The sequence below is a fragment of the Morchella importuna genome (genome assembly GCF_003444635.1).
Source record: "Morchella importuna strain M04M26 chromosome Unknown Morimp01GS017, whole genome shotgun sequence".
In the NCBI taxonomy this organism is placed as follows: Eukaryota; Fungi; Ascomycota; class Pezizomycetes; order Pezizales; family Morchellaceae; genus Morchella; species Morchella importuna.
This window is the reverse complement of record NW_025763414.1, coordinates 257,874-273,933: the sequence shown is the minus strand read 5'-3', so window position 1 is coordinate 273,933 and position 16,060 is coordinate 257,874. Positions and strand designations below refer to the sequence as shown.

Below are 16,060 nucleotides of genomic sequence, written 5' to 3'. Positions count from 1 at the left end.
AGGTAAATAGCGCCATGACATAAACCTACATGTATCTGCTTAGCTAGCTTAACCACTTTAGAAGTGACCCTTCCCCGCAAAATCCCCAGGCCAGCCTCACAGTATGAGCTCCGGATAGGTTTCCTATTGCTCTCTGGTTTAACAGAAAGCTATCTAAATTTGAACATCCAGTACGTACCAGCTTTGATAGAACGGAGAAAATCCGAAACGCTAAGCTCAACTCCAGGCTCTGGAGTAGAGTAAAAATCAAGGGTTCCCCACGGCACGGGATGTACCGCTATTAGCAGGGCATGTGAAAAACCTGAACCTCCCCCGCATCCCCACAACCTGGCACGGCGCCCATCAAAAACTTAATTAAGTTAGTTGCTTATGAAAGGATCATATGGAATTACGACTCCGCTCTGAGCACAGACCACTCATGATCGCGCACAAACTGAGCCAATGATCCTTGGCACTGGATCGTAGTGTATGCAATTCGACTAATAGAGATCTCCTTATTATTGATACTCTACAGACATACCTTCAGAGACAGGTGGACACAAGTAGCTAGATATCGATGAAGACAGTCCGCCATGCGCCAGCACTTTACCAATCGCCACATTTTTCTCACTTGCTTAGCTGCCCTACATACCGAGAATGAAGCGCATGGCATAAATGACAGGGATTTCATCATCAAACTACAGTATCTTTACCTGCAGAACCTAACTGAATAGGGTGGGCTGTAGGTGCCAAACTCCTATGTAGATCTAATAGCCATCTTTTGGTACATGACACATGACAAGTTCCGTTTTCATTGCAACTGCACGCAAAAAAAGCCTCAACTTGAAAAAAACGGTCACATAAATATTATGCACACGCAATTAATCCCCGTTATGCATATATATAGCACATACCGATGGATAATTTCTCTAGAAACAAAACGGAACCTACTGATGTATATGGTCATTATTATTGGAACCACCGGCCTGAAATGAAATCAATCCGTGGCCTGGACATTAATACGTACCTAGGTATTACACCGGAAAAAACTGCTGGGCGAAAAGTATCTATTTGTAACTATTTGTATAACAATTGGTGTCGGCATCTACGTTTGCATGTAGGAAATACATATTCCTCTTTACATTCCGGGGAGTCTTCCGGTATAATCGTACTTAGTTTTATATACCCATAGTACAGTCTTTTTAAACCTAAACCCCCCCAGCAACAGCCTCGGTATCTTGGCTGTACAACTCCAAACCTCGAGTTTTTGGAACGATAATTATGCGGGAAAGCTTCCGTAAGTTGACGGGACGAGACCATGGTTAAGGGGTTACGACGGACTGAGCGTTGTCGCCGACGTGATTTATCGGATCACTAAGCCGGCCAGGTTTAGTTAGCTTTTCAGCAAAGGTCAGCGCAAAAATTCTTCGAAAAGGAGCAGAAGTCTCTGAAAAATTAAACTTTTTAGTCATTTCTATATTATATGCATCTACATCGTCATGTTTGATATCGTACAAAAAAACAATTTGATCCTCCCACGCAGAAGAGCAAATAACCTTGAAAGTAAAGGAGAAAAAGGAAAAAAAGAAAGAAAAATGTCATTCCAGCCAGCAAGCTCCAAAGGTCACAAAAGACAAAGGGAAGAAAAACACCACAACTCCTTTCCAAAAAGACCCAGAATGAAAACCATTATCCCGCATTAATAGCTCCCAAGAAAGAAATCCCCCTTTTGTCCCAGAACTTTAATTAATTTCCGTTTCCAACACCTGAATAACATCGTCGATATCAAAATCAACCCCATCTAACAATTTTGACATATCCTCCTCTAGCCAACTACTCGACTCTCCCATCAAATCAAATGCTCTCCCACCAGTTGCATTCTTACTGCCCAGTCCCGACAGCCCCGCATCATCGTAGTGCCCCAAGAACGGATCGCCCTGCTCTCTCATGTTCAAGAGCGCATCCAAATCATTAGTTCCCTCCCCGCCATCGGCAGGCATAGAAAGGTGTGGCGTCGAATCCGAGAACAAGAGGTCTTCTGCTCCAGCAGGTGCAGGTGCCTGGAGAGTGCTATTCCCATTTGATCCAACATTGAAAGCACTGGGCAGTGGAGCATCATGTGAAGGCGAAGGGGGGGCCTGCAAAAAACTCTCTAACTTGAACTGCAAATCATTCTCGTCTAAACCCTTGCCCATATCCATCGCCGTCAGGCTTTCTAGGTCTGGTGGAGGTGTCAATGCTGCATTACTAGGCGGTGCAGACGCGGGAATTGAGATAGCAGCCGCGCCAGATATTCCTGGTGATGTTCCAAGTTGTGTAACATTCCTATGGCGGGCGCGTCTGCGGTGACCGAATTTGCGGTGACCGTGAACTTGAATATCGGCTTTCTTAATGGCGGCTTCGAGGAAGTGAGTGGCGTAATCGGCAGCTGAGTAAGATTGGCGGAGACCTTGCATCACTTGCATACAGAGTCCAAAGCCCTCGAGAGAAAGTTCGCGGGTGAGAGCATTCGAGGATTTGATATCTAGCAGGTGAATAATCACGGCAGGAAGCATGACCGTAACTCTGTTATTTATTAGCGCAATTAAAATCATGATTCACTTTAAGTAAGACATACCCAGTAGTAGGCAAGTATTTAACAAGATCAAGCTCAATCAATTCCTCGGCCATACGAGTGATCTCTGATGCTGCTTGCCTCACCTTCCTTCGTGAAACTTCTTGTAACTCGGCGGCATTGTTCTTTGCCGGCCAGGGAGCGGGCGCAGACGGGAGCACCTGAGGCCGATGCAAAGCGCTTACCGTTGTGCTACACGATCAATGTCAGCCGATATTCCCCCGCGATCTACACCCCTAATATCAAGAAAGAAGAAATTAAACATACCAGTACACCATATGCAACAGATTTCTATGTAGGGTGAGGACGTCATCCATGTTGTCGCTGGCTCTATTTGGCGAGTAACGTGCCTCCTCCGGTAGCTCCCGAATCCACTTTGCCAACTCGCTATCGCATCGAGCAACTTGACAGCATTCCGGATCTAGCTTTTTAGGTAGCAACATCATGGTTGTTCGTGTGCTTCCATCTGCTGCAAGGCTGCCTTGGTTGGTGTTGAGCACCGAATATTGTGCCGACAGGACCTGACTGATGCATACACAAAGCTTTGCTTTCTCAATGCACATAATCGCCAGCTCTCTCTGCCTTCTCGCCTCCTTCTCCCTCTGTTCCCTCTGCTCATAACTCCAAAATACTGAGTCCTCACCTTCCTCCCCCTCTAATGCCATGTCGATCGAAAAATCATCAAGGGTGAGCATTGGTACATCGCAGTCCTCGCACTTTATCCGAGTGGGCCTCCTCATCCCTAACGCAACCAAGCGGTCCCGCATGAAACAGCTCCACCAGATCCGCTTCCATAACTTCTTACGCTTCGGGTCCATATTCGAATTTTCGGGGTTTCGGTGGAGCCCAATGGTGTGACACAGCGAGATGGCGACACCCATCCAATGCCAGGTGTCTTTTTGGTCGTCTGGAGTTTCGTACCAATAGGTCATAAGTAGGAGAGTTTGCACAAGTGACATGCGATCTTGCTCGTGATCAAAATCATATAGCGCCTGTTCCAGTTGTAAGTTAGTTACTCGGTTAGGAGAGGTAAATTTCTTTTTTTGGTTTTATATTTTTGACGTACCCTGACTTTTGTGAAGAAAGCCTTACGGGCAGCTTTTCGGGTAGTAAACCCGGCAATTCTGAGGCTGTCCATATCCACGAACTTTATGACTCATACTTAGCTTGCTAATTCAATACCAATCGGGATGAGGAGTGGTTGGGAGGAACATACTGCACTACCAGTAAACATTACTGCCTGAAAAAGTAATAAGCTGACCTTCCCCTTACTCCCATCTTCTGAAGTTACAATGTCTAAAAACTCCCTTCGATTCAACAATGGCATGTATGGATGCACAAAGTCGAAATGGCTCTTCAACAACTCACTCCTCAACGGCTCCGCCGGCAGTGTCAGGGCCCCCTTCTTCGTCAGGTACTCCAAGTCCTCTGGGGGTATTCTCGTTGGGGTGGGCTTTATAAATGGAGGTATGGCCCCAGGAGAGCGCAAGACGCGGTGTGGTCCGGTTGAGGTCATGGAGGTTTGTGTAGAGAGGGAATTTGTGAGTGATGGCACAGAGCCGTGAGAGGATGCATATGACGCCCGGCGTTCACGTTCCTGGCCAGTGAGACTCATTCGCATACTTTGAGCTTGATCTTTATAGACTTGTAAGAATGATGTTGTAACGTGACTACATTATTGATAGGCAATGGTAGAGGAGTTTGGGCATACAAATCATATGAGGAACATGTCCTTCTCTATCTGAACCACCATCCACAGACATGGCTGAAGGTGAATGGTGATGCTGTTCAGGGTGATGAGAGGTGCTTGGTGATCTAAGAGCAGCAGTGGCGACAGCCGGTGCGGCTTTTGGAGCAGAGGCGGTATCGGATGCGGACCCTGCAGAATCAACCTTCGTCCCCCACAACTTCCTACAGCAACAATCATTTGTCAGTACTACACAATGGGTCGAATGAATGGAAATGCGACTCACTTTCTCCGTTTGCTTTCAGTAATGATACACTCGACCTCGTCCAACCTACAGTTAGTGCAGGGAGCTCCATGCTCCACGACATTGCATCTAACTTTGCGTGCCCGGCAGCATTGGCAGGCTTTCGATGCTCTTCGTTTTACGGGACGAAAATTTGTACCTGAGGAGTTTCCGGCAGCCGTTGAAGATCTCTTTTGACCAGTTGTGGGGTTCGAAGATGTGATAGAGTCAGGGACCGCTGATGAGTCCTCTGTTGCAGTAGTCGTTGTTGCAGATTCAGTGACAGCCATGGTTGAAGACTTTTATGAACGGCAAGATAATGATGTAGTAGTATAATAGTAAAAGAAGCAGTAGTGATAGTAGTATGTAGCAATAGTAACGGCGGTAGAAGAACTCCTTCCAAGCAAGCAATCAATCAATCAATCAATTACCACTCTCAATAAGTTCTCAACAACCAAAAGCAGAGACAAGAACAAAGAACATGAAGGAGCAGGTAGGTGGGGCGAAAAGGAAATCTGGGGAAGGGCGGGTATGTATACATCAGACGACGGGGGACGGCCGAGCGGAACAATTATAAGCAGCTAAATACTAAGACTTCTGGTAGTGGTGGTGGCCATGGTGGTGGTTCATGGCACATTTTCATGCACATAAATGGTAAAAACTAGCACTCTTACGTATCCGTGATGTACGCACCAAAGAGGACTAACTAAACTACACGAGGCATTTCCCATCCACCACCACCATCAACCTAGCTCCGTCTTCGCAGCCCAGTCCACATGAGCTCCTCCATTTCCATCCAACCACAATTAAGGGAAAACCCCCATCGTGAGCCCTGGGGACTGTCCCCTTATACCTCGAACTCCTTTAGAACCCGCATAGATTTTAGAGCCCATTACTTTCCTTTCGTCCAATTAATCCACTACTGTCACTGGCATATATATTCTACCTAGCTTCATGCTTTGTTTCACCACCATTGCCTAGCAGGATTCCCCAGAAACGGCACAGACAAAACGGCTTTTGTGGGGCAAATGACAGGAGGAGGAACAGGAGGGGGATGCAAAGGACACCGGATTAATCAGCTACACCGCCGATCAAAGTTCTCGGCGGAGAGCTCTGCGACGTCTCCACCTACTTACACCAGGTAGGTATCCACAATAGGTTATCCCACCATGACAATCCCAACCTCGAATTCAGCTTACTGAACGGTGCGTACATGTAGGTACTTCACATATACATATCTCTGAGGTAGACAGGGCAGGTATGTGAAAGCAAGGGTCCTGTTTTATGGGAAATCGATGTGGATGGGACGGATGAGGGTAATAATGAAGTAGGTGGATTTATTTGGGGCAAAGGCAAGCAACAGCTGCGCAGAGAGGTTCCAGTCTTAGTCGCATGCATGTGATTTGCAGAAAGCCTCTCTTTCATCTCATCATCGAATTTAGATAGCAAGGAAGAAAGGGAAAATGAGGAAGATCGCGTGCCCTCCTCTCCCTTTCCTTGGCTTCCGCCCCGCAAAACTTCAAAGGGGCAACTTAAATCGCTTCTAATGACTTTTAACGACTTGCTTTACCGAGAACGCCAAGTTGGCAAACTGCAAGCCCCACAAATCAAAATGCTCGTGAGCAAGGAGAAAAAAAATGAAAAAAAATAAAGGGAAATGGATAAATGACTCGGGGAGAGTGGTAATTAGCATAGATTCCCAATCATCGTGAGGTCTTGGAAAGAATGTTGGGAGGCCGGCGAGGCCTGGACGTGGGTACGTGGTGGTGCGTTTGGTAAGTCTCAACGGCGGAAATAAAAAGGCTCTTTTCTTTCTCTCTCGTGACCAAAGATCTCGGGAACCTAGTTAACAACCGGTACCATGTACTCTACCAGTGCACCGATTGATCCGGCACTACCCATCAGCCTCAACAGGCAGCAGCAGCAGCAGCAACAACAACACAGCATCACCATCACCATCGTAATATTAGTGACCAGCATGATATAAACAGGGACCTGGTTGGTAACGCTCAGAGATATAATTCAAACATCCAACAATAGACAAACAAAAGGTATAACTATACCGATAGGTATTCATAGGTATCTGCCTTTCGTCCTTCAGTCGTCAACTCTCTTCTCCATCAAAACAGTTCATTTCAAGTCTCACGAGTCGCACAGCAGCAGCATTAAATGGCACCCGCCGTTTGTCCGGCTACGGTCGAACGGACAAAAGGCCGGATGTCTGCTAAACTTCGGCACTCCCCACCATCAACGCCCGGTTTCTCCGATCGTGCGAACGCCCCAATAAGGTACCGCCTATTGCTCACCCACCAACCTGTGAGGGCCTAGGGCTAGTCATGAATAATCCGAATCCTAATCCGCTTCACTGACCCGCTTAAAGACTCTCCCGGGATCAATGTCACTGAGCTGCAAATTATGAAACCTTCCTTATGAGGGGAAGCTAACACATTCTTGGCAACCACCTTGCTAGCTTACCTGTTACACGGATGCTAGCAACAAGCTGTTGGGGCGCGAGCCCCAAGTAAGAAAAAATCTTTGAGCTTCATCGTGAAGCAGATGAAATAAAGAACACGGAAAAAAGGAAAAACAAAATTAAAAGACTTTTGGAGCGGCACTTGGAAGAGATGGCGAGGGCGTAAATCTCTAACCACTCGGTAGCAAATAACACGAGGGCCCGGTGCGACTATCTTTCCTCGTGCAGCTCTTCTATCGAATAAGAATCCCAAAATTCACTTTCCACCACGATTGTAAACCAGGTTTCAGGTATCTCGCTTGATCGGCCAAGAAGAACACTTTTTACGGAACACTGCACATATCTACCATACAGACCGTTCAACGGACACACTCAACTCTAGCCGCGTGCGTGTATGTAGGGCCAGCATATTACTCGCACTGGTTGAACCCTTGAGGTATATCATCGAGGTGATTTTTCGCTGCACGCACCAGGGATTAAACCAGTTACGTCCGATTTCTTCCGCCATGGATCAGTTGTTTCGAGTAAGTGGCAGTTACAACAGTATGAACATCACTCGCTCTTCTCGTCGACATACAGCCTCTACTTTACCTAGAGGACAGCGGTACATACGTAGCTACATACCTAAGCTTTAGATACCGGCCCACCAGATTGTTTATATAAGGCACTGAATACCGATGGAGGGGGGAGGGGTGTCTGCTCGTCCATATATCTCTCTATATGTACTGAATCGTTATCGTGAACCTTGCGATCGTGGAAATGAACATGTTGAAATTAAACAAAAAACTAACTCTTATCGATGGTATGTCCCTCTACGTACACGAACCCCCCATACATACACACCGGTTGATCCCACACTGCACTCCCCTTCTTTTTCTCGTCTTGATCTTTTTGTTTCAAAAAAATGCGTGATTTATTTTCCCCCAAGACGACGTAGGGGGGCCCGGTGGTGGTAGCGGTGGTGGTGGGGGGGCTAACAGGACGTTCCGTTTGAGTTTGCTGCATACGACGGTGACCTAGCCTTTTTCTTATGCACCCCGTATATACGCGTTCGTATTTCGCCAGATACTAGTGGAGTCCCTAGTTTACTCCACACTCCGCATATCAACTACATCCATACCTTGGGGGCTTGTGGGGGGGGGGGGGGGGGGTTGGCGAGCCCAACTTTCCTATTAATTTTCTTCGCCGGGTTTGTTTGGGCTACCTACTCTAGATACTCTACATACTTTCTGCGGACCACCACGCCGTACCTATGCGGTGAGCACTTACTAGGATCAAAGTTGGGGTCCGCTAAAGGGCCTGTGCATCAATCAATAATGTGTCGTGTGCCTGTTGTCTCGATGTCTTGTCTATCTATCTGTCTATGTCTGTCTGGGTGCCTGGGGGGAGAACATAACCTAGAGACACAAATATTACACCAGGGTGTGCTTTTTTTTTTCCCCCTTCTCTCTTCCCCTTCTTTTGCACATTCGTATAGGGGACTATCGGAACAAGTAGGAATAACCCCCCCCAGGCCCTATAGCAAAGGACGAAAAAAATATGGCTCGTCGGCTACATCTCTGGATGTAAGCTGTTGAAACTGCGACAAAAGAAAGAAAGAAAATAAGGGCATTCCCGGAAAACAGGAAACAGGAAACGGGAAAAGGGAAGCTAACGTTAGAGTGCCGTAACTGTATCTACTGATCTAGAGGATGTCAGCTATAAGGAAAATGAGGGGTACCCGCTTAGGATGTAGTACTCTATGTAGCCACTTGCTTTTCCGCTTGAGCTGATCAGACTACCTGACGGATGGATTGGAATGCTTGGTCTTCTTGTCATCTCCCTCCCCTCGCCCCATGGACATCCATCCCTCAATTCAGTGCTTAGCTAGACGTACGTAGAGTATGCAGCAACATACTGGGGATCCCTCTTTTCTTTTTTCTTTTTTTTATTAACCTGCGGTGGCGGGGCCGGTCGAGGGAGGAGATCCCCCACCCTAATTGTAACCAAGTCAACCGAGAAAGCAAGAGAAAGAAAGAAGGGGAAAAAAAACCGTTTGAGAAATATTAGCGACTGCTGCTGCAGACCTGGTCCATAGTGTACCTACATACCCAGTTTGGTGGTGATACTGGCGCGGAATATATCTTTTCCGCCAAGCTAGTTGTTTGCCTCTTGTAACTCAACTTACGGATAGGGTTAGGGTTACACAACGGGACCGGGGGGGTTGGAGGGAGGAGGAGAGAGTGTGTGCGGCGATAATACCCATTATTCCTGAATCAGCGGAAGGGTCCATCTTGACTCTAGATCTGGGGGGTGGCGGATAATGCGGATTCGTCATAGCTTGTCACTCGAGAGGTCTTGGGCCGTACGTACGTTTTGCAGGGCGTATGTATGTTGGGCTCGAGCATGGCGCGTGCGTTCGAGGAGGAGTTATTCCGCACCAGTAAGTAGTTTACTATTCTCGGTCACGTTCGTCCCTTGCTTTTGTTCTTTCAGCCGCGAGTATATGTCGGGACGTTCCGTGCATATAAAGAAGTAACTATGTATATGTACCTACTTACGCCGCGCAATGCAACCCCCAGCAACAACTGGGAACAGTTTCAAGAATAGAGAATAGACATGGAAATAAAACGGGCGCTTGCTTGATTGTGCGCCCCGGGAGATTGATATTTTCTATAACCCAGTATTCATGTTAGCAGTGCACAGTCGGGTTAATGGATACCGAGGCTCGAGTGATATCGTGTGATTCGAATGGCGGCGGAAAAACAAATGCGCTGATATTAGCTGATATGGGGGGCGCAGTATGGGCCAGCTAGCCAAGAAGTGGGGGGTAAAGTAGCGGGCTAGACCTGTGCGTAGCTAGAGCACGGCACCCGCCTATGTCTTGAATCTCCATTCACGATGTCAGCTAGCTCTTGGCTCCCCGATCAGCTGTTTTACTGAGCTCGAACATGAGCCTGCCTGCCTGCGTAGAGATTACTACCGGGACTAGAGTTGTACTACTACATTACATAAAGTGTGTACCTTACATATAAACATGCCACGAGCAGTGGCCTGAGTGTGGCCCGAGCTCGCGATTCGGATTAGTCACCTGAAACCGGCCCGTAGTCATGGCGCATCACTCGTCGGGCGCACCTCGTGGATCGAGAAACACGATCTCGCTGGTGCAAAGATGTGTGGCGTGGCTAGTTTGTGGAAACGGGTGCTAAAACGCGTATGCAGGACACCGCGCAACTGGAGCAGGAGCTGGGAGGAAGCTTCTTCAAAGTTGGCTAGCTGGTTCTCGGGGTGGAAGGCCGCGCAGTTCCCATAACTGGCTGGGCTGTCTGCGGTGTTCCAAGGAATGCGCCCCACTCTTGCCACACAGGACTACCGTGGAGTTTCTGGACGGTTGCGCCGGGCTCCCTCCAGTCACCCGCCCCGGATCGAAGCGGCGGTGAACTTCACCTCGTGCGGGTGGTTGTCTACACCGGTGCGGCCCCGCGGCCGCGCATGCGCATGCCAAAACGGTTCCGGTAAGGGATTCGAAGGGGTTCAAAGCAAAATAAAACATTTTACGTACCGGTACTTACTTTGCGAATAATGCGCTCGTCTAGCTGGGGAATCGGATGCGATATGTGTAGCCGTGGGGATGCGGGGAAGATGTGCGTGGTGGGGTAGAGACCACCGGTACTGTATTTGTAAAGCCGGGGCGCGGGCCCGGCGGTGGGGCATTGTGCGGTATATATATCAGTAGCTGGCTAGCTAGACTGAAGCGGCCCCGACTATACTCGCGTGCCGGTGACTAGTCTCGAGCTCGAATACCGGAATGAGGGTCCGCTTTGGCCCTCTATAGCTAGCGGCTATGTATGTCCGCCATTACATTGGCCCATCCCCGAAAAAGGCCTGCCATGGCGACAGCACTGGATTAATAACAGGTCCGGATTCATGACGCGCGCTCGAAGAGGAAACTTGCCTTGGTCTCCGCCCATACCTAAGGTCCAGTTTCACCGGATCCAAAGGCTGCCCGGGAGCCGTTATATCGTGTGATTACATGTATACAGAGCGGTTTGGATGCTTATATATATATATAAGTCGAAAACAAAAGAGTTCAATTAGTGTACAAGCCATTGGAGGCAAAAGTTCGGTCTGTAATCGCTTGAGCCCGAGTGGGAGGCACTGCGGTTCGAATCGCTGGCGCATCCCCATATTACTATAGCTAGCCATCTAGTTGGCCGAATACTCATGAAGCAAAAGAGAATCTGACTGCTCTGTAGGGCCTTAGCCCTGACACGCAATCGAGAGTTGTATCTTCATCAGACAGCTACCTTATATGCATTGGAACGTCGGGCCGTCAATTCATACTATGTTCCTGGGGGCTTCGATTCGGAACCAGTAGGCTACTCAAAACATAGAACTGTGGTAGAGCTGCCGAGGACATAAGCCCACTCTCTCCATAGGCATTTTAGCATTACTAAACACATGAACTTATAAAAGAGTCACCGCACTGCCCGGGACTTGTGGTTATTGGTTGCGTGCCGGCTTCCTATTACCCGTGGTAAGACGACGGCAGCGATGGCGGCTAGGCAGGTTTTCTGAAGAGGAAAGTGAATTTGGTGATGTATTTGATTTGGGGGGTAGTATATATACGTCTTGCATAGGGGAATTTTAGAGATGGCTTTGGAAGAGTGTTGGTTTATAAAGACTTAAAGCTAATCGGTGCGTTTTCTGTCTGTGGAAGTAGTGATAGGGTCGAATACCACATGATTGTTGTTCTATAGAGATCTAGAGTAAAATATATGTTTTTTTGAAGGTCCGGATCGGTTTAGAGAGCCTGTTACTGGCATGTATGGACGGGCTAGCTACATGTACTTGATATTAAAAACGCCAAGTCCTAGATTTAATGCGGAAAACGAGTTGAGAGAGCGATAGAGAGGGATAAGTCTTGCAGGACTGTGTTTGATGCACATTTACATTGACGGCCAGCTATATACGTATCAAATTCATGGCGGATGTTTTGGCCGAGTGATGGTTGGTGATCCAAATACTTATGAACTATTGAATGAATGAGTTAAGTACATCCACATGCTTTGAATATATTGACAGACTAAATAGGGATGGTAATGGTTAAACGGGCAAAGCATGGAGAACTGCGGTTAGATAGAATTTGGAGCGCGAGATGTCTGGGTTGATAAAAGCCCAAGGGCCAAGACATATATATATACTATTGGTGCGAGCCATAATCTACAGGCCAACTTATCGAGGTTTAGTTTAAGCTTCATATCTAATCTCAATATCAATATCCAATCTCGATTATCAAGATCATAATTACACGAATGCACTAAACCCAAAGATAAAATACAAGCTTGCCTACAGGACGACCGGCCATGTGCACCCCAACACGAGAAATACCGCACAGCTCTAGTACCCAGCGAATTCGAAATTCATAATTATGAGATGTAACGTAACCCCACCCCCCCCCCCCCCCCTTCCCAAGAAAATCACGCCCCCACTTACACTGCCCCAGGGTTGGGCGTTGTAGTGGCACTCCTATTAACAAAGATGATAGTAGTGACAGTAACCGGAGGTGTTTCGCTGGTTACAGTTGATGTGGATATAGGCACAGCTATCATCTCCCGTAGAATCGAGCCCTGGGGATCGCAGAAGTAGCGTCCTTTCCCTCCCATGACGTTGAAACATGCATGTCCGCAGGGGTCGGGAGCATCCGTGGGACATAGCTTCCGGTCGTTGATGCAGACGTACTAGTAGAGGGGGTTTTCCTTGGTTAGTTTGATAGGAATAGGTGAGGAAGGAAGAGTAGACCGTAGGGAGAGCTATAAGTATATATGGTAGCTTGGAGACGTACTTTTGCTATATCATATTCAATACCTCCACAGAGTGTAGGTTTAACGGCGGTGGTGAGGTGGGGGAATATGCAGAAAGGGAGGATAAATGTGGTAAGAATGTATTTCATGGCGAATCGTATAGGGAATAGAGCTCTATATATGTGTACGTGTCTGTGTGGCCGGTTGGATGGGGGTTATATCATGATCAAGTATAGTAGGGGATATAATATACATATATGAAGTCGTCCTGTACTCTAGTAAGTCGCAGAATTGAATTGGCGGTAGCGTTCGTAACCCCGAAGTCACGTAGTATTACTACTATACGGGTAGTACATACAATTGACTTCATGCCCCATGCATGGATGTGTTTATTTTGTGCATATGGTATGTAATGAGATAAATAAATATACCTGTAGGTCATAAGGTGGCGTGGAATTACATAGAAGGAATTAAACGCCTAACGTTGTCAGTTCCTCTAATTAATAGTATATATAGTCCAAATTTCGTTGCCAGAGACGTAGTGCCCCCCCCCCCCCCAAATGTGTGCGGTTTGGGGACGGAGATATGAGAACCAAGTATTCTCACTAATTTAATGATATCCATCACTCCCCGTATGGTACCTTTTGAAAAATAGAGTAGTGCAATAGATTCAGTGAAATTGACAATCCCAACATATAACAATACACAAAGGTTTGCAAACCCCATCTCCACAAAACATTGAACTCGAACAAACTCTATAGATTACCGTACCAGTCAGATCCTTCATCGAAATCATAACTCTCTGTAAATTGGGATCTAACAAACCGCTGGATGACTAGATAGAGGCCGACATGTTCCTCTTTTCTGGAAATATTTGACTGATATCCTCGTCGCAAAAATGTTTCAAGTTATCTATCAACGGGGCGACCACTTTCATGTGGACTTCGGTTTTGAAATCATCCACGTCTAAGCTTCCAGATCTGTGATCAAGGCCTTGAATACACCGTCTCACGGCGTCACCATATTTTGCACCAGCATTCGACGATATTTCCCCAATTAATCGCATTGCAGTCATGTAATTTGTATTGAAACCGGACTCATCCCCGTCCGTTCGAATTTGAAGCTTCTCTAAGAGAAAACCGTGCCAAATTTCTATGAGAACAATGCCTAAGGAAAAGAGGCTCCGGTCGTGAGGTATAAGGGCGGATTTTGTAGTCTCTTCTTTACTTTGTGTTTGCTGTAAACTCGGGTCTAAGTCCGGCGATTGCCGGACGAAAGGCTTTTTGAAATCTGGTACTCCTCCTAGGCCTTCAGTGTTAATCTGGTGAAAGAATATGTCCCTACTACTCCAGTCCTCGGCCAACCATCCGGTTTTGTGCAACTGCAAAACCGTTGAAGCAAGTTGTACTCCCAGAATTAACGTATCCCTTTTTGCCGGCATTTTGCCCTCATCAAGAAGGTTGTGAAGAGATATGAGGTCAGTCGATTCAGGCGGCGAGGATGACATAAGCGGCCAGACAAGATACTGCCCGCTCTTATCTGCAAGGACACCAAGACAAGACTGATCACTCTCTGCTTGCTGTATGATTGAGCATAAGTGTTTGATTTGGTTGGAAGGTGTTCTGGACACCACAGAGATTGGGGGGGTGGATGAGACGGCGAAAGAGACTTTTCTGGGCGTTGTAGGCCTACTCTCACTTCTTGGTATCTGCAAAGATGATTTAGGTGGAGCCTTTGTAGTGGCATGTGTATGTTGTATAGGGTTGCGTGGCTCAGGAAGGCTGAAATGTTTTAGGAAAGATGATTTGAGCGAAGCCTTTGTAGAGGCACGTGTACGTTGTATAGTGTTATGTGGCTCAGGAAGGCTGAGATATTTTAACAAAGGCATCCTGACCAGACTTTGGGTTTGATCTCACCTGGATGTTTTACTCAACATTTCATCTTCTTGGGGGGGGGAATTTACCCCTGCCCCGCTCTTAGTATTCCATATAAAACGTGATTTCCCGTGTTTCTTATTCCCCTCTGCGGCCACCGATGGGGAAGGGGGTATCACATGTGAGTGAAAACCTGCACCCCTAGTCCCACCAGAGCTAGAGCTATCGATCTTTCCCGCCTGTTCGCTCGCCAAGGATTCTCTGTCCTCCCTATCATTATCCACAGGCTCGAGCTCTAAATCCCGCCAAGAACGAAGTAGAGGTATTCCTGTACCGGCAGCTCTTTCAAAAGATATTACGACATGGAATCGTATGGATGTACTATGTCCAAATCCTTTCTGTCTGAGCGTTGCGTTTCTCATTTCTAATTGCAAGTTCGCATTGTGGAGAGTTGAGCATTGGCAAAATGGTGCTACAGGCTGGAGGTTTTCTTTGAGGACCCTATGAAGGCTCATCGCATGGTCCCGTATACGCTTGTAGTTCTTTACAGATGTAGTCGCCTGGGCTATGGTAGTGTTGGAAAATGTAGTATCAGAAACGTTCGTTTGTCCAGTAAGGGTCTGGAGGTCAGTATTAATTTTGGAAATTTGATTCAGTTGTTCTTTGTACTCTGCTTTCGAAAGAACAAGTCGAATCATCTTCCACTTTCTTTTCAAAGCAGTTTTGTCATCAGGTTCACACTAAGGCTTGATATCAGCATATAAACATCCTATGCTCAAGGCAAATAGTGCAAAGGACATATATACTTCACTTCCAAGCGCAAACTTATTAGTCAAGCTTTCAAGCGCAGAATAAAGCTCTTCCATGGCCTCTATATACACTTCGACCATATCAGGACGAAGTCGAGATTTCAGGGTTTCTTGGAAGTCTTTCGTGCACCAGAATTTACACTCCGGATCATTCATTAAAAACAGGAGATTTGGCTGATCTGAGGCGACGCCTTCGAGAAGAGATGTGAGGGTGTTCTCAAATTTGCATTTCTCCATTCTGAGCTCTCTTATCAGAGACTTCAAGGTCACTTGAGAGCGCCACATATCCTTGATCGTTCTGGCACCGTTTGAATAAGATTTGAGGCCTTCTATGACGAGCGGGAATATTGCTAGCGCAAGACTAGCAGTCTCGATGCCTGTAACCATGGTTGAGATTCGAAAGCGTAACTTTTGGATAGATTTGTAGGATAACGCTTGTTGTCCGGGTTATTCCGAAGTGGGGTAGCTTAGAAACCCTAAACCTGACTAATAATTACTATTTTGGAATGTGCGCATATCTATGCGTATTTTGGGTTTTCCAAACCTTTACTACCACGA

The 16,060-nt window shown here is 47.0% G+C and overlaps 4 protein-coding genes across 4 annotated transcripts; 2 read left to right on the top strand and 2 right to left on the bottom strand.

The window, feature by feature from the left end:
- Positions 1–1,721: 1,721 nt before the first annotated feature.
- Positions 1,722–4,853, bottom strand: LAJ45_05978 (uncharacterized protein; the record flags this gene model as incomplete). Its single annotated transcript, XM_046115546.1, has 7 exons — positions 1,722–2,544; positions 2,597–2,785; positions 2,861–3,585; positions 3,660–3,740; positions 3,810–4,228; positions 4,305–4,504; positions 4,567–4,853. The coding sequence occupies 7 exons, from the start codon at positions 4,851–4,853 to the stop codon at positions 1,722–1,724; spliced, it is 2,724 nt and encodes a 907-aa protein (XP_045971130.1).
- A 191-nt stretch (positions 4,854–5,044) lies between these two features.
- LAJ45_05977 (uncharacterized protein) lies at positions 5,045–5,965 on the top strand (the record flags this gene model as incomplete). The annotated part of the gene is made up of 4 exons (XM_046115545.1): positions 5,045–5,092; positions 5,599–5,704; positions 5,783–5,821; positions 5,895–5,965. 4 exons carry the CDS (start codon positions 5,045–5,047, stop codon positions 5,963–5,965), a joined length of 264 nt encoding a protein of 87 aa, XP_045971129.1.
- A 323-nt stretch (positions 5,966–6,288) lies between these two features.
- LAJ45_05976 (uncharacterized protein) lies at positions 6,289–6,791 on the top strand (the record flags this gene model as incomplete). The annotated part of the gene is made up of 4 exons (XM_046115544.1): positions 6,289–6,338; positions 6,439–6,523; positions 6,633–6,642; positions 6,721–6,791. 4 exons carry the CDS (start codon positions 6,289–6,291, stop codon positions 6,789–6,791), a joined length of 216 nt encoding a protein of 71 aa, XP_045971128.1.
- Positions 6,792–13,442: 6,651 nt separating this feature from the next.
- On the bottom strand, positions 13,443–15,889 carry LAJ45_05975 (uncharacterized protein; the record flags this gene model as incomplete). Its single annotated transcript, XM_046115543.1, has 5 exons — positions 13,443–13,574; positions 13,645–13,646; positions 13,699–14,684; positions 14,736–15,433; positions 15,500–15,889. 5 exons carry the CDS (start codon positions 15,887–15,889, stop codon positions 13,443–13,445), a joined length of 2,208 nt encoding a protein of 735 aa, XP_045971127.1.
- Between the last annotated feature and the right edge of the window lie 171 nt (positions 15,890–16,060).